Source organism: Urocitellus parryii, chromosome 1 (genome assembly GCF_045843805.1).
Source record: "Urocitellus parryii isolate mUroPar1 chromosome 1, mUroPar1.hap1, whole genome shotgun sequence".
NCBI classification, from domain to species: Eukaryota; Metazoa; Chordata; class Mammalia; order Rodentia; family Sciuridae; genus Urocitellus; species Urocitellus parryii.
Window position 1 is genome coordinate 131,390,069 of NC_135531.1, and position 17,766 is coordinate 131,407,834.

General features: G+C 41.5%; 1 protein-coding gene across 1 annotated transcript in view; it reads right to left on the bottom strand.

The window, feature by feature from the left end:
* Nucleotides 1–803: 803 nt before the first annotated feature.
* Nucleotides 804–17,766, bottom strand: part of Gfpt2 (glutamine--fructose-6-phosphate transaminase 2) — a 51,672-nt gene continuing 34,709 nt past the window's right edge. The window contains exons 10-19 of the mRNA XM_026412296.2: nt 16,318–16,481; nt 14,720–14,815; nt 14,527–14,624; nt 14,099–14,219; nt 11,295–11,452; nt 10,861–10,975; nt 8,880–9,007; nt 6,142–6,309; nt 4,031–4,192; nt 804–2,142 (exon numbers count right to left, since the gene is read on the bottom strand). Of these exons, the coding sequence (XP_026268081.1) occupies nt 2,098–2,142; nt 4,031–4,192; nt 6,142–6,309; nt 8,880–9,007; nt 10,861–10,975; nt 11,295–11,452; nt 14,099–14,219; nt 14,527–14,624; nt 14,720–14,815; nt 16,318–16,481 (1,255 nt within the window). The 3' untranslated portion in view covers nt 804–2,097. The remainder of the gene's footprint in view (nt 2,143–4,030; nt 4,193–6,141; nt 6,310–8,879; nt 9,008–10,860; nt 10,976–11,294; nt 11,453–14,098; nt 14,220–14,526; nt 14,625–14,719; nt 14,816–16,317; nt 16,482–17,766) is intronic.

Below are 17,766 nucleotides of genomic sequence, written 5' to 3' on the forward strand. Positions count from 1 at the left end.
ACGCAAACACACATTAGTCCAGAGTTGGACAAAATCATCTAACATAAAGCTTATTTTATAATAAAAATTGAATATGTCATGTAATTTCTTGAATACTGTACTGAAATGAAAAAAAAGAATGGTCCCATGAATACTACATGGTTTCAGTGAATGCATATTGGTTTTGCATCATTGTAAAGTAAAAAAAAAAAAAAAAATCCTAAGTTGAATCATCATCCGTTGGGGACCATCTGTATGATTTCTGCCCTTCTACTATCTTCCAAACTTCCCATGAGTGCTTCTAACTGTTAACCTGAAAATGTAGAGAAAGCAGAGACTATAGTACAGGATGGTAAAGATGTTACAGAGCCCATAGGTAATCCAGACCAAAGGTTTAATGAGATACAAGCGCTATACCCACCAATTAGCTGTCATGAAGATTTTATTAAGCTGTGTGTGAGAAGGACCCTAAATTCCAACCTGATAAACCTTCAGAACTCTATCTGGCTTTCTTTCTACCTGATTGTAATAAGATCTTTGACTATAATAAGCTTATTGGGGGAAAAATACAAATTTGAGAGTTTCACCCCTCCATGCTGCTTCTAGGTGCTAGATTATTAAGCAATATTATGTGACCCAACCCAACCCAGATTTATCAGACCCTTAGCCAAGAGTCCCCAGTCTGCGTTTTCTTGTCTCATGTAAAACAGTCCTTACTTTTGTACTAGAAGCACACAGGTCATAGGTGAGTGGACAATGCTCACAGTTACTGATTGTATTAGTCTGTTTTGCATTACTATAACAAAATACCTGAGGCTGAAAAAGTTTATAAAGAGAAGAGATTTATTTAGTTCACAATTTTGGAGGCGCCAGATTGAGGGCAGCATCTGGCAATGGCCCTCTTGCTGGCACAGGCCTGAGGTGGTACAGGGGATCACATGGAGAGAAACAGGGAGAATGTGCATACTGTTCTCTGTCCCTTTTCTCATAAAGCCACTAGTAATTCAATCATGGAGCCTCCACTCCAATAACTTTACCTAATTTTAATCAGCTCCCAAAGACCCCTCCAAACATCATAGTTGGATTAAGTTTTCATCCTCCAAATACCTCCAAGTGAGGATTAAATGTCATATGTGAACTTTTGAGGGACATACTCAAACCATATCTATACTGTTGAGCTCCTTAGGAGTCCTCAAGTTCCAAAGCATACAAAAAGAATGAAGCTAATCAAATTCAAACACACATAAGACAAAAAACAAACAAACTGTACTATCTTTATTGTCTTAAAATTGCATAGTACTTTGATTGTGCACGCTTTAAAATAGAGAGCAGGGCAGCCCACTCAAAACTATCCTCTTGCACAGGGCATTTCAAGCTGTTTTACTATGGGAGGGGAGCAGGGACCAAAATGCTGCCTGGGCTTTAAAAAGAACCATGATCTTATTAAATGGAAGTCAGAGAGTAGAAAGGGTTTGGGCCACAGACAGGAAGAAAATGTTGAAGGAAACTGATGTTTCGATTGGATTTATAGGAATTTATAGGAAGATGGCTGGAAAGGCTTCACTGATGTCAGGGGGTCAGGAATCAGGAGCAGCCTAGAAAGGAAGGGAAAATAGAAAGGAGTCCAGAGGGTCAATGCTTTGTGCTCAAATCTGAGATGAATGCCACTCGCCAGGAGTGAGTCCAGAAACAGCACACTGGGTAGCTGAGATGCACGTCTGGGCATTACCATGGCTATAGAAAGCCAAATACTAGAAAAATAACTTAAAAGCTATACAATCATCATTATAAATATTTTGTCTTTTAAAACTAACTAGTGTTGGTTTAAAAAAAAAGGTTCACAGTTACTCTGAAGAGAGCTGTATCTCTATTGCACAGTAGTGGAAAAGTCTGCTCTGATCCCCATGTGTAAACAATGATCCCCTTCTCCTTGGCAACTTCAGGACACAGAGAAACAGTATTTGCTATAAGCAAAAGCACTTGGGTACAAGGCACATTGAAGCTGTCAGCTCTACTGGGAACACGCAGAATGCCCTCTTTCCCCACGTGGCATCCCTGTAGTTGGGATGGGTCTTGAAGCAGACCAAAGGTGGTGATGGTCTCCTTATGGTCTTGTTTTCATTCCACGGTGACAGACTTGGCCAGATTTCTTGGAAAGTCAACCTATAAGGAAAAAAAGAAACTTCTCAGGACCCCACAGATCTTATCAATATACTACATCTTTTTTTTTTTAAAGAGCGAGAGAGAGAATTTTAATATCTATTGTTTAGTTTTCGGCGGACACAACATGTATGTGGTGCTGAGGATTGAACCTGGGCCGCATGCATGCCAGGCGAGCGTGCTACCGCTTGAGCCACATCCCCAGCCCAGTACACTACATCTTAACAACTATTATCAGTGACAGGTGTTCCTGGTCACCTCCAACCATGAGCTACCCTGACGCCTGTATCTTAAAAGAAAATCCTTTACTCCAGAAGCTTCATTAACTGTGTTAAATGTTTAGTTCATTCAATAAACATTTGTTGTGCACATGACACGTGTCATGCTGTGTTAGTGTTATTAAAGGAATATGATTCATACATTTAAAAACAGCTAGCTCAAAGTGTACTGTTAAAATTTCACTTTTCAGGACTGGGGATGTAGTTCAGTGGTAGCTTGCTTGTTTAGCATACACAAGGCCCTGGGTTCAATCCCCAGTATCTATCTATCTATCTATCTCTCTCTCTCTCTCTCTCTCTCTCTCTCTCTCACACACACACACACACACAATTTTTAAAATGCACTTTTCTGCTGTAGATACACACACATTTTATTTTTTTTATTTTTATTTTTTTAAATTTTTTTTTAATTTTAATGGGTAGACTTTTTTTTCTTTTTTTTTTAAGAGAGAGTGAGAGAGGGAGAGAGAGAGGAGAGAGAGAGAATTTTTTAATATTTATTTTTCAGTTATCGGCGGACACAACATCTTTGTTGGTATGTGGTGCTGAGGATCGAACCCGGGCCGCACGCACGCCAGGCGAGTGCGCTACCGCTTGAGCCACATCCCCAGCCCCATACACACATTTTAAAGACCTGTTATTTTAGGGAGGAGGCTGGGAAGAAAATATAATTGGGAATGGTTGATAAAGTGTGCTTCAACTTTATTTGCAACGTTTTATTTTATTTATATGTTCAGAAAAGAAACAAATATGTCAAAATGTTAGCAAATGTCAACCCTGAGTGATATGTACAGGTTCATGAGTTTGTTACATTGTTATTTGTAATGTTACGTATTTTTAAAATTAATTTTTCAAAATAAAATAGTAATAAAACATCTATTTCTTTGCACAATGAAATATGTGTTCTTACTAGTGATATCATAAATTTTTTTTCTGGAAAATAATTTGCTGACATGTGTTAGAAGACTCAAAATTTTGAATCATTTGCTAGACTAAGAACAAATCCTAAATGTGGGACAAAGATGATGTACAAAAACATTCACTGCTGTACTACATATGAAGATAAAAAATTGGAAACAGTTTATATAATAGAAAACTGACTAATTGTTACAAAAATCATGTTATAAAATTGTGGTGGAATATTATGCAATGATTAAATATTGTAAGTGACATGTTTATAAAAATGTGACAAATGCTTGTAATATAATAAAAAAAGTAAGAAGCAAAATTTTATTCTTGATATAATATTGAAAAGTATTTTTATAAAATTCACATGCATAGGAATGTCTGGAATAAAATATTAAATTTGCTAATTAATATTGCTTCTGGTAATGGGGTTATGGCTTAATGACAATCTTTCTGTTTTTGCAGTTCTCAGCTTGTTAGCTATCTTAAAAGGAAGTTAGCATAAAGGAATTATTTCTCTTATAACAACTCCAAATAAGTATTTAAAGAACTTTGAATTTTGGCATGACACATTGTATAATGTGCAATGCCACACTATAGTCTGCAGATATGTACAATTACATGTCAATTAAAAATAAGAAATATATTTTTAAAAAGGAACTCTGGAATTATGTTCCTCCTTTGTCAAGTCCAATTTTTAGACTTACGTCATATCCTCGGAGAACAGCCAGGTGGAAGGAAAGAAGCTGAAGTGGAATAACGCTCAGGATTCCCTGGAGGCAGTCGACAGTGTGGGGCAGCTCTATGGTTTTATATGCAAACTTGGAACTTTCAGTGTCGTCCTTGGAGCACAGTATAATTGGGCGACCCTAAAGCAGAGAAATAGGACCATAAAACAGACTGTCTCTGAAAGAGGCAATACTTCACACACAGCCGAGTTTTTAGGAATCAGTATTACTGCAGTGATAACACTAGTCTATTGTTTTTGCTGGAATTATGCACCGGTAAGGTGATGTGCACGATCCACTTAAGCAAAAAAACGTGTGACATTTCTTGGTGTGTTTCTTCCCTTTTCTTGACAAGGTGACTGCCACCATGCTGTGTCCTTTAGCGCCCCATTACTGAGTGGTTTTAGAATGCCTTGCAAAGGGTCAGACAGCCTTACTCCTAACTTTAATGGGCTCATAATCTAGTGATGGAAAACAAAATCACAAACAAGCAAACTAAAAAACTAAAGATGAATTTTAGATAAATGCCACAAGGACACTAAAACAGGGCAATGTGATTCAGAGACATTAATGAGGTTTTTGAAGGTCTCTCAAAAAAGGAGATATTCAGATTGAGAGTTCCATGATAAAGGGGCAACTCTCTGATCTTTGGGAAGAGCATTCCAGATGGAGAATAGGCAAAGGCTCAGAGGCAGGAATGAATCTGGCATGAGTGGGAAACAGAAAGAAGGCTGGAGTGGCTGAAATCCAGTGAGATAGGAGGAAGGGTCCAGATAACGCAGGCTTATGAGTCACCATAGTTTGAAGGGAAGCTGCAAAAGGGTTTGCAGTAGGGAAATGATGTGATTGTTTGTCTCTCCGCACATCACTGTGCTGAGACAAATGTGGCAGCAGTTGGCTTGAGCACCCTATTGGATTTCATCTCCCTGTGACTTCATGAGCCCTCACAGAATGGATCTGTGGGGGTTCTGTCCTCCTACCTCAGGAAAAACTATTGTATAATAAAGAATCTGCTGGGGTTGTGGCTCAGTGGTAGAGCACTTGCCTAGCATGTGTGAGGCATTGGGTTTGATTCTCAGCACTGCATACAAATAAATGAGTAAAATAAAGGTCTATCAACATCTAAAAAATATATTTAAAAAACAAAAAGAATCTGGCCTTTATCCCTGGTTCCTAGGGAGGGAGATGAAAAACCTTTTCTGAGTTATAGAAATGTCATTATTCACAGTGGGCCTTGGACTGTACCTGAGTCCATCTAATGAGATGACTCATGACGGGCCCACAGATCGTTTCAGGATGAGAACTGACCATGCCATAAAAACCAACATGTGATTAGAGGATTGGGACTTCAAGCCCAGAAGACAGAAGGGCAGACTGGAGAGCAAGTTGAATCACATAGTCAATGATCAAATCCATCATGCCTGCTTAATAAAAACTCTTGAATTCCAGAAGGGCTCCCTGGTGGTAAATACTGATGTACCAGGAGGGTGACTTAACCTGAGGATACAGAACTTTCATGTTTGGAACCCTTACACTGTAGGTCTCTTCTTTGGGGCAAGTCCTAATTTGTATCCTTTGTAATAAGATTTTAAAAGTAAGTATAAGGCTTTTCTAATTCTATGAGTTGTTCTAGAGAACTATTGAATCTGAGGGGACTGTGAGAACTCCAAAATTTGTAGCAAGTTGTAGATGGCCCATAAACCCCAAGTTTGGTGTCTGAAATGAGGGCAGTCTTGTGGAGGAATGTGCCCTTACTCTGTGAAATCTCACCTAACTCTGCTTACCAGAATTGCCCTTCAGCAACCCTGGGGGAAAAGCTCCTATGTACTGTAAGCACTTCCTCTGGTCTCCAGGCCTAGGATCCAGGGTAGCTAGGGATAATCTGACCTCACTGAATAGCTGTTGTATTAGAGAGCTGCAGGTTGGCTTTCAGTTCCTTTGTAAATATGTGCACCACACACAAGGGGGCCTAAAAGCGAGTATGTGGTCATGCTGAGGTATGGATACTACTGCTGATAGGCAGTAAGAGAGGTTGCCATGTATGGAAGAGAACAGAGGAGAGGTAGCCCAGCCCTGCGGAGAGACCTCACCTGGCGGGCTGTGACCTGTTGCAGGGCATTCTGGCATTTGGCAAAGCAAGGATCCTTCATGATGACCATAATGACAGGCATCTGCTTATCAACCAGCGCCAGGGGCCCGTGCTTCAACTCTCCAGCCAGGATGCCTTCTGAGTGCATGTAAGTTATCTCTTTAATTTTCTGTGGAAACACAAGTTGGGATTAGTGTTACACTGGGTAGATAGGAAACTGGAGCATATCAACCAGAGGGGAAAAGGGGTACTGGGAGAGGTATGACTTTGGAAGGTTAGAGCTGAAGGTTGCAAGGCAGATGGATACATGGACTGGTCAACAGCAGCGAGGGCAAGCCAGGACCAGGAGAGAGAGCTGGCTGCTGTTTAGGCATGTACAAAGCTCAGCTCACAGCCTATGTGTCCTTAGGCCAGCCTCCAGACTCCAGAGCTCCATCTTTCTTCAGCTCCATGCACAGCCACCCACTTTTGACTAAAAGTCAGCATCAGTCTAGCGTGTCTTCTTCCCCCTTCTTGCCACATGGCCTCCCCACAGTCATCATTTATAATGACAGCATTGTATTCTTCCTTAGATTTGCCCTTATTCAATTAGTTGATGCATCATTGCCCAATTTTACACCCTTAACAACTTCCAAAGGGTTGCCTTAACTGACCTATTAAGTAAAATCATGTACCTTGGGCTCTTATTTGAATTTTTCCTATGTCCAGGTAGATATATTTCTATTCAGCTATCATTAAATTCATGTCACTGCACTGATGAGACAGCAAAGAAAACATCTCTCTACTTCCCTAGAGCTATTTATTTGGGTCATGGAAACACTGTAAGGAGTGAGGCCCCTCCCTGGAAGTTGCAGACAGCTGAAGCACCAGCCTCCAAGTGACCACAGAGGAGCCATTGACTTGTGCCAGCAGTAGCCTAAACACTTCTTTCTTTCCCCAAAGAGGAACTTGGAGACACAGTTGAATATGCATCTTTCACCAGCACACTTTGCCACTACAGCTGAGCCCTACCCCCAAGCCAGGCAGGAGGCTAAAAGTGCACCCCACCAGGCCTTGCTTCCACTATGCCCCCTGAGAAGTGCTGTGTGCCAGCCCCTAGCTTCCTTTGGCAGGGGTCAAAATCTTATAATTGATCTGAATTTAAAGACTGGGAATTGAATATGATATTGTGAAATACATATTTGGTCTTTGTCCCCTTTACCTGACAAAAAACTCCTAAAATCCTTGGAATCTTCAATGTGACAGATGTCTTTAAATGCTAATGATTACCTGATGGCTGGCCACTCCTAGGCAGCCTCAGGATGGGGACTGGTCACCAGAAAGACCAAGGCAGGTTTGGAGGGTTGGAGCTTTCAGCCTCAATCTCTGGGGTGGGGATGGGGGTGCTGAAGGTCAAGTTGATTATCAAAGGCCAACAATTGGATCAATCATGCCTATGTAATGAAGCTTCAATAAAAACACAAAAGGACAGTGTTGGAGAGCTTCTGGATGGCTCAACACTTGGAGGTTGTTGGAGGGGTCATGAAACTCTGTGTTCCTTGCCCTATGCAACTCTCTCTTCATCTGGTGTTCATCAATATCCTTGTGACATCCTTTATAATGAAACATTAAATGTAAGAAAAAATAAATAGAAGAATCTCCATGAGATGGATGTGGTAGAAATTGGAGCTCACTGAGATTAAGTTTGCATTCCCATCTAAGACCACCGACAGTACTCTCTGAATGTTTCTTGTGAACCACTTGCAACCAGCATGGTACTGCCTCTCCATTGGGGGGTGATGGGAAGGGAACAGTCACTTCCTCCCATCAGAAAGGAGGGGAGCCCAGCACAGTAATGGTGGTATCCTTGTCTTGGTTCCCAATGCTACTTTACTTGAAATATTGTATCCCACTGATATTGTTTGAACATTCTGATCCATAAATACCAAGTGAATAGTGGATAAAGGGCAAGCACTAGACTCAGGCCCCTGAATAGCTCTATGCCCTCATCTTGGTAGCCATCTGGTCCTGGCATCTTGCCTCTACTCCATCAACTCTGTCTTATACATGGCATGGATCATAATTCACACAGGGGTAAAAAAGCTAGTCACCAATTTTAAAAATTCAGGGTCTTTGAAGCTCATTCCTGCAGAATCTCAAGTTTCTCTTGGAAGATTGAGGGATAACAAGGAACTCTGCGGAGACCCCATGCTGTAATTCTGGTTTGTTAAAATCTTCCCAGGCAGGCTCTTTGTGGTAGGAGAGAAAAAGCAAAGGCCACATAGACCTGAGTTCCATTTAGTTCCTCTATGTAATTTTTTTTTAGCAAAATACTTAATCTTTTGGAGACTTAGTTTCCTCCTGGGTATCATGTGGACAGTGATTGCCAATCTCTCAGAAGCTGCTCATGAGATGTGAATGAGCTTTTCAAGATGGAGCCTGGTTTGGGTCAGACACCGGGAGGGGCTCCCCCAATAGTACCCTGTCTCTTTCTCACCTGTAGATTGGGACAAGCATCTATCTTGTTCATCTCTGTGTCCCTAGAACTAGGACGACTTGGTTGGGAGCTTGTGCTCAGTGCAAACTCAAGGGGCAACCAGTGGGGCTTCAAGACCTTCTCTCCCCAAGCTCCTTTCCTGCTCTCCCTCCAATTGATTGCTTGGGACTCCAAAGGCTATCTCATATTGCTCTAAGGGGATTCACAGTAGTCTGTTGGATATAGGGACTTGGCAGGGGGTGGGGATGGAGGTGGGGACTCACCAAAGCTCCTTCCAGGCAAGTGGCATAGTTGTAGCCCCGACCCATCACCAGGAGTGACCTCTGTGTGTACAGCTCCAGAGCCAGGTCATGAATCTTCTCATCCAGAGACAGCACTTCCTTGATCAGTTCTTAAACCATGCATACACAGGATAGAAGGAGACAGTCATTTCAATTTCAAAATAATATTCATAAGGAAAAGTATGGGGAATAACATAGGGCTTTGGAACTGCAATCTCCCAAGATATTTTGCTTTCTTGTATTAGTTTAGAAGGGTTTTAAACTCAGATTATGAGAAGTAACTTGAGTTGATCAGCCAGAAATTTGTTGAGATGATAATTTATATCTCAGCGAACATTTTGAGTACCTGTAAGGTAGGTAGGGAATTATAATTTCTAGTTCATTTTATAGTACAGCATCTGAAGCTCATATATAAGAAATCACCAGTTGGCAAGACACAGAACACTCCAAATTAACGTCCCTCTTTCCCACTGTGTGCTGTGTATACTCAAGGAAAAGCCAACATAAATTAGACAAGAGGTGCTCAATTTGGGGGGTCCTAAGAATCCTTTACACTTTTTAAAACTATTTTGAGTACTTAAGAGGCTTAGTTTTTGTGGGTTATAGCTCTTACCAGATTCGAAAATAGCACAGAAATTTAAAAATATCTATTAGTTCATTGAAAATAACAATAAATCCATTATGTTGCTGTATTTTGCAGGAAAAAAATACAATGAGAGGCATTATTTAAAATTATTGCATATCTTTTTTAATGTCTGATTTTTAAATAAAAGACTGTTGACTCAGACCTGCTTCTACATTCAATTTGTGACTTTATTTTGGTTGAAATACAGGAATATAATCTGGCCTTACAGAGATTCATAATTGGAAAAGGGAGGAATAAATAACTTTTTCAAATAATTATGAATGTTCTTCTTTGATAGATACTACATTACCTTCTGAAAAGTGGTTGTTTCTTAAAATGGAAATTGCAAATGCAGATTTGAAATCATATAAATAAAGTTTCTACTTAGTTACATTAAAATTAATTGGTTTATCAAGCACTTCAAACTCAGGGGTGCTTACCCAATGAGCCACTTCTCTAGTTTTTTTTTTTTTTTAAAGAGAGAGTGAGAGAGGGGAGAGAGAGAGAGAGAATTTTTAATATTTATTTTTTAGTTCTCGGCGGACACAACATCTTTGTTGGTATGTGGTGCTGAGGATCGAACCCGGGCCGCACGCATGCCAGGCGAGCGCGCTACCGCTTGAGCCACATCCCCAGCCCTTTTTTTATATTTTATTTAGAGATAGGCTCTTAGTTGCTTAGGGCCTTGCTAAGTTGCTGAGGCTGGCTTTGATCCTCCTGCTTCAGTCTCCTGAGCTGCTGGGATTATAGGCATAGGCCACCATGCTCATGTTATCAAAAAACTTTAAATGGCTCTTTTAATCTCTGCACAATTTTGTAGTATCATGCATTGGCTACGAAATTAAGCAAGTCTCCTTAAAATGGAAATTTTTTTTATAAAATATATTTTAGAAAATCAACTTGTTAAAATCACCATTGTCTCAATGGAAAAGTCTTTAAATGCTGGAAAGTGGTCAAGCTCATGGAGGCAGATATGTTTTCCAAAATTCTAAACTCTGATTGCAAGCTTGAAGTTTATTAGGGGCAACAAGCACTGTTGTATTTTTTTTTCTTGAAGTGTCAGGCTAATTATGTTCATTTTAAAATAAATGTCTGCCCAGTGCTCAAAGCAGCTTATTACTCAGTGGATGAAGCAGCCCAGGGAAGAGGAGGGAGTGGAATGAGGTCAGAGGTAATGAGGGCCCTGTGTGCAGGGTTCCAGGGCCTGGTGAGAAGTGGCCCACTAAGAACTGCTGGAAGGATTTAGCAGTGGCTAGAAAGTTCTAGGAGGAGGGCATGATTAACAGCACCATTTACAGAAGAGAGTCAAGGAAGGCAAAGTAGAGTACTAGAACATACCAGGTAAAGATCTCAGGCCACGGATGATCTCTTGCCTCCTGCTTTGTAGTGAGATTCGATCTTCAGACATCATCAAACCGAACATCACCAGAGAAATGAACTGGCTGGTGTAAGCCTACAAAGAAGGAAGTGGCAAAGACTTTCAAACAATTGTCACAAAGATGTTTGAAGAGCTAAAGGACCATATAGACAAAGACAAGAAAATGGGGTATAAGTAAATAAAACGAGACTGTCAATAAAGGGAAGGAAATCACCAAAGGGGCTGGGGTGGGGAGAAGAGAGGCATGCCAGCTGAGCAGAGGAGAGGCATGCCAGCTGAGCAGAGGCAATTGCACAAACCACATCCCAGTGTCCCAGCAAGGGAAGGAGGATAGTGGACTGGAAACCCCTCTAGGCCTCAGTCCATCCACCTGGCCCAGGATCTCCCCACTTACCTTGGTGCTGGCCACACCAATCTCTGGCCCTGCATTGATGTGGACACCGCAGTCAGTCTCACGGGAGATGGAACTGCCCACAGTGTTGGTGACACCCACGGTTAGGGCTCGGCGGTCCTTACAGTAGCGCAGAGCCAGGAGTGTGTCTGCAGTCTCGCCTGCCACAGAGGGGCCCTTTCAGTGTGTGTCTGCAAGTGTGGGCTCTCTGCCAGCCTAAACCCTTCCCCCTTCCTCCCCCGCCCTCTCTATTCATTTGCCCACCCCTCTTACTTGGAAATCGGTACCCAACATTCAGGCAGCCAGTGTTTAAGAAAGAACACATGCTCAACATTTTTTCCTGTTTATTCTTAGATACAAGACTTAGTTACTATTTATGTGGCAAGTGCTTTCTCATCCACCGTTTCTTTGAATTCTCTTGACAACCCAGTAGGGGCTGCCATCCCAATTTTTCCATGAGGATGAAGGGCTCAGAGGCAGGATGAAATCAATGCCTAACAAGGCCACACAGCTATAGGTGACAGATGGGTCTGGCTCCCAGTACCCTTTCTAAGGACTCTAAGTTGCCTTAGTCAGAAAGTTCTCAGGTTTAACAGATTCAACATTTAAAAAGCAAGAATGCCCCAATACATTGTTTCTCAAATAGACCTTGTTTGAAAGGAAACACTTCTTGTAATCTTGCAATGTGGACTTAAATGAACATGGGAGGTTGAGGCAGGAGGATGGAAAGTTCCAGGTCAGCCTCACCAATTTAGCAGGATCCTATCTCAAAATAAATAAATAAATTTAATTAAAATAAGAAGGACTGGGGATATAGCTTAGTGGTAAAGCACCCCTGGGTTTAATTTCCAGTACAAAACAACAACAACAACAACAACAACAAATAATTAAATATAAACCAGACCATCTCATTAAAACCATTCAAGTTCACATGAGGCTGAAGTTGTTCTGTCCACATGGCCACTGCTCTTGGCTGAGCTTATCCCAGCTTTTCTGAAGAGCCGGTTGGTATTACCATGTGCTGTCATGGTCAGCTCTACTCTCCTTTTTTCTCTTTAGACTTCCAGATATAGGGCACTGGAACATGGCCTTTCCTCAGCACTAATGGTGGGGTGAGTGGGGAAGGGAGCACTATTTTTTTTTTTTTTTAAAGAGAGAGTGAGAGAGGAGAGAGAGAGAGAGAGAGAGAGAGAGAGAGAATTTTTTTAATATTTATTTTTTAGTTCTCGGCGGACACAACATCTTTGTTGGTATGTGGTGCTGAGGATCGAACCCGGGCCGCACGCATGCCAGGCGGGCGCGCTACCACTGAGCCACATCTCCAGCCCGGGAGCACTATTTTCATCAGTCTCACTCACTAGTTATGATAGTTTTGGGTTTTTTTTTTTTTTTTTTTGCATTAATGAGCTAGACACTGACTGATATGTAGAACTTAGGAACTGATACTGCATTATTTCACATGAAATCCATCTCCATTCTTTTATTAATGGCTCCCACCAATTCATGAAATATTTTATTCTCTAATGAGATGGTCAACTTAAAGGCGACCATGGTAGCCCCTGGGTAGCAAGCTGGTCAGACAGAAGGTGAGTGTGTTTGTGTTGGTTTTACTTAATGGAAACAGTATTTAAAATTCTAAATTTGGACTTGGAAAGCAGTATTAAAAGTCTCTATAGATATTAGAACATTAGCAACTAATGTTTTTCGGTTGTGATAATGACATTGTGATTGTTTTTTCTTTTATCATTTTAATCATACATTCTGAAGTATTTATGGGAGGAACTGACATTAAGTCTGGAATTGACTTCAAAATAATCCAGGGGAGGGTAGAGGTTAATGTGGGTTTGGGTGACCCTAGATTGTGGATCACTGTCAAGGTTAGATGGTGCATTATATGAATTTCTCTTTTATAAAAACTTGGAATTCCTCATAACTAAAACATTTCAAAAGTCCTCCTAACGCTCAAGGGGACTCCAAACATTCGGCCAAGTATCACCTTCCTGACCCACTGCCCTGGCCAGGTAGAACAAATTGTTCTTTCCCAGTGCTCAGGCAGAGTTTATTCAGTAGGGGATTGCTCTTTGCACTAAACCAGAGCAGTGTCTCTCCATGCCTCCCCCTGCTGATCAGTGTGGGTACTGCACACAGCTGGAAGTCGAAGCTTGGGTGTAGAGCCCACACTATGAGGTGATTCAACCCATCAGAATTTTCAAAGAGGTATTCTTTCTTCACTACAGTAGACCCAGCAAATATTTATGAGCACCATGATGAGTTGTCCTTGAAGAGCTGGACTTGGAATGGCAGAAGTGGGAAGAAGCCATAGGGAATGGGAAAAAACATTTTTATCTAGATTCTAAACCCAATTGCAGCTTTGTCACACCTGGTTGCATGGCATTACACATCACTTGCCCTCCCCATACAATGGCTACAGTAGCTTATGCCTTTAAGGGTTAAGTTTTTTCTCTTCTTCTCTTTCTTCCTTTCTTTTTAAAACTGGGGCTTTAACTCAGGGGTGCTTAACCCCAGCCCTTTCTATTTTGAGACAGGGCCTCCCTAAATTGCTGAGGCTGGCTTTGAGCTTGTGATCCTCCTGTCTCAGCCTCCCGAATTTCTGGTATTATAGGCATGTGCCACTGATCCCACTTTCTTTAAGGGTTAAATGACCCAGGTGCATGAGAGATTGTGTGGTACATTGTAGGTGCACAGAGGATTAACTGAAGGAGGGAAGGTGGCATATGGTATAGTGCAGAGAAGAGATCCTAGAGGTGAATTAATATAAATTTGGTTACATTACCTAAATCCCTTACCTGACTGACTTATGAAAAAGCAAACATCATCCCTGAACACAGGTGTATTCCTGTCCAGAAAATCACTAGCAAGTTCAACCATCACCGGGAGCTCAGTCAGTTCCTCCAAAACTTGTCGTGTCTGAAGCCAATAAGAATGAAGACTAAAGTCAGTCATGGGCACCACAGGGACATATGGCAGCTGGACTTCTAGGGCAGTTTATGACACAGTGCCTCACTGTCCACATGGTGAGAGGATTTCAATCACCCACAGGCCACCTTGCAGAAGAAAGGGCATGGTGCCAATTCTTCTGGTGGGCTGATGGGAATGAGTGCAAGCATTTTGCCAAATTCGAAAAGCCAATGTATGATAAAATTTCATACCAGTGTCTCAACCTCGGCTACTGTCAATCTCCCACATTATCAAGGGTTCAGAGTATTGCACTTACAGCCACAGCTGCATGATAGCTGGTTCCACAGCCAATTACAATGAGCCTTCGACACCGTCGAATCTCCTTCAAATGGTCTTTCAAGCCACCGAGCAGCACTGCAGGACCAAATGGCAGGGTGTAAACATTGACTTTACAAAGAGACTGCATTCACTAGTACAGAGCACAGACAGAGGCTCCCCGCTCACTGTACCTGTGTTGGTCTCAAAATTCACACGACCTCTCATGGTATTGAAAACTGATTCTGGCTGTTCGAAGATCTCCTTCTGCATAAATGCACTGAAATTACCTAGTTAAATAAACATCAATGAGGTGGGTCAGTGTTAATCTGGTTGTATTTCTATGGCTTAACTTTTAACCAGGAAGAAAAAGTCATTAAGCAATAATGATAGTGACAACTGTAAAGCCCAATGCAGATTCCAAAGGTCATCCTCATGTATTATCCTGCCTGATGCTCATGGTGAAAAGTCAGAAGGAAGTGAGGCAGGTGTGATGACTATCTCCAGCTTACATATTAGATCCTGCAACTTAAGGTTAGGGGGCATTTGTTGAAAGCATGTAAGGAACAAACAGCAGGGCTTGTTCTCTGGGACCATATTCCCCTTAGCAAGGCCAGAAGAAGGTAAAATGCTTTATTTCCAAAAAGCCACCCATAGGGAACTACATATTAAGCAATTCCAAAGAAATAGGCAATTTTATTTTCATTTTCCTTTTGTGGTGCTGGGGACCAAACCCAGAGCCTTGGGCATGCTAGATAAGCACTGCACCACTGAGTTGGATCCCCAGCCCCAGCAATTTTCCTCTTAGCTAATAACCCCTAGCTTCTGTAATAAATAAAAACCTTTTCTAGCCTCACTTGCATTTCTGGGGCTCTGATTTGAGTGGATCTGGATGATTATTAAAGAGACCATCTGGGTACAGGGTGGTTAAGCCCCTATGGAGCTTCATTGGATGCTTTAGAGGTATCCAAAGACTTGGTAGCAATGTTCTCTCTGTCTGCTGCATACCTGGCATATTACACATAATGAAAATAAAGCAAGTGAAGATGTGGGCCTCGTAGGTGAGGGAACCAGAGAGGGATCATGGCAGATTAAAGATAAAAGAAGAATACTCAGAGGGGTGACAGTTGAGGGGAACTCAAAAAAAAAGGAATTAGTCCTATGATTAGAAAAGTAAATGCAAGAATCCCCAAGTGGCAAGCAGTTGGCCTGCTTGAGTAACAGTGAGACAGCAGGGACAGGGTAGGTAGGGCATAGAAGGCAAAGGATTGAGTGTGGTAGAGCCAGGTTTTCGCGGTGGTGGTGAGGCTTATAGGCTGCAAAAGGAAGTTTGGATTTTGAGAATAGAAGGGCTTTAAGTGGCAGGATGACAGGGTCTGATTTATGTTCTTAAAGCTTTATTTAGGCTGCTCTGTGGAGTAGAAATTGAGGGGGACAAAAGTAGATGCAGGGAGGCAGGCTCTAGTTATAGAGAATTGGTCCATAGCTCTCATTACTGTGAACCTCCTGTTCAGAGAAAAAAAATGATGACTGGGTGTAGGAATGTATGGGGGAGTCAGATGATGGCACAAACAGATTCTAGATATAGATAGAACTCCCTATTTGTAGATTCCAGGCCAGGCTTTCCACAGTTTCTCAGCTATGCAAGCCACAGGCCTCCTGCCCTGGTGGCTACTGTGGACAAAGAGGGCTATGACCCCCGCCCAGGGCAGGGCAGACCATGTTAGGCGCTTCCCTCACAGAGCATCTGCTCCCTGAAGCTGTTGCACATGGACTCTCAGAGGATACCTGCCTTTCATGATTTGCTGTAATTCCATCTGCAGGGTCTGGATGGCTCGAGATGGGTCATCACTAGCTGAGCGCTTGACTCGATGAATGGAGAGTTTCCCATCAGCCACTGCGGCAATGTCGTCATCCTCGAGGAAGATGACCCGGTTGGTGTGTTCTATGATGGCACTAGTGTGAGGGAAACAGAGGCATAAAAATTAGCACCCTGCTCTTAACAATCACAAAGCAGCAGTCACTATTTCCTAAATGTGGGGTCCATATCAGTGGTGTTTTAGGAGTGACAGTGACACCATTACTAGGCACTTCAATATGCAGGCGAATCTTCTCCATCTTCTCCACACTCTCTCCCCCTCCTCCCAGAATTATTTTGAAGCTCGTGAAGCCCTCCCTAAGTTTGATCTGACTTAACCTAACTTAACCTAACCTAACCTAACTCTAACCCTAATCCATTATAGAGTATAGAAACATTTTATCATTTCTTCTGTAAACACTTTAGCTTATATCTCTAAAAGATAATAACTATTTTAACTTACTACAATACCAACATCATATCTAAAATTATTAGTTATTCCTTCATATCATCAAATATCAACTTTGTTCAAATCTCCCCATTAATCTCATGGATATCCTGTTATACTTGGCTTCTTCAAATCAGGATCCAAACTATATCAACATTGTAGAACACTCAGGAAATAACATACTATTCTGAATTGGAAAGGGAAAGAAGGAAGCATTTGTTGCTTTTTAAAACAATATGACTTTAAAATAACCCTGTAGTTTATGAAAACATGTGTCTATTTATAGAGGTAATACACCTGGCAAAGAAGGAATGATAGAATAATCAGTTTGTGAACTCCTAATTATTAGCTAATTATTAATATAGTTCTAATCAAGGACTGCCCATGAGTGTTGCAACCAAGAGGTGAAAAGCCAAGAAGTCTTATAATGGATGGACAAAGCTGTCAATGCTTGAATCCCTGACTGATCCTAGCACAAAAGGAGAAACAATGAGGCATTTTTATGCTTTTATTTATATGTTTCCTGATGGAAAGACACACCACCACCTTGGTTTTTCTTGCCCAAAATCATACCTGAATAAGGTCAAACTTCTAGAAGCTTGTAAACTGTAATTTTCAGGAAATATGGTAGACAAAGGAACATGTTAAACAATGCCATGGGGGATGCATTCAACAAAACCTGATAGTAGGAAACTCATGTGATAAATGACCCAGTTTCTTAATACACATACATGTGTACATATGCAGAGCAAGATAAAAGAGGGGGGATCTATAAGCAACCTATAAGATGTACCTACCCATAAAATGTGGGATCACTGTTTTATAATAAGTTAATCTGTTTGAAAAGTGATATGATTTTTCCCTTGACACTAGAGAGCTTCTTTTAGAAATAAGTTTAAAGGGCTGGGGTTGTAGCTCAGTGACAGAGGGCTTGC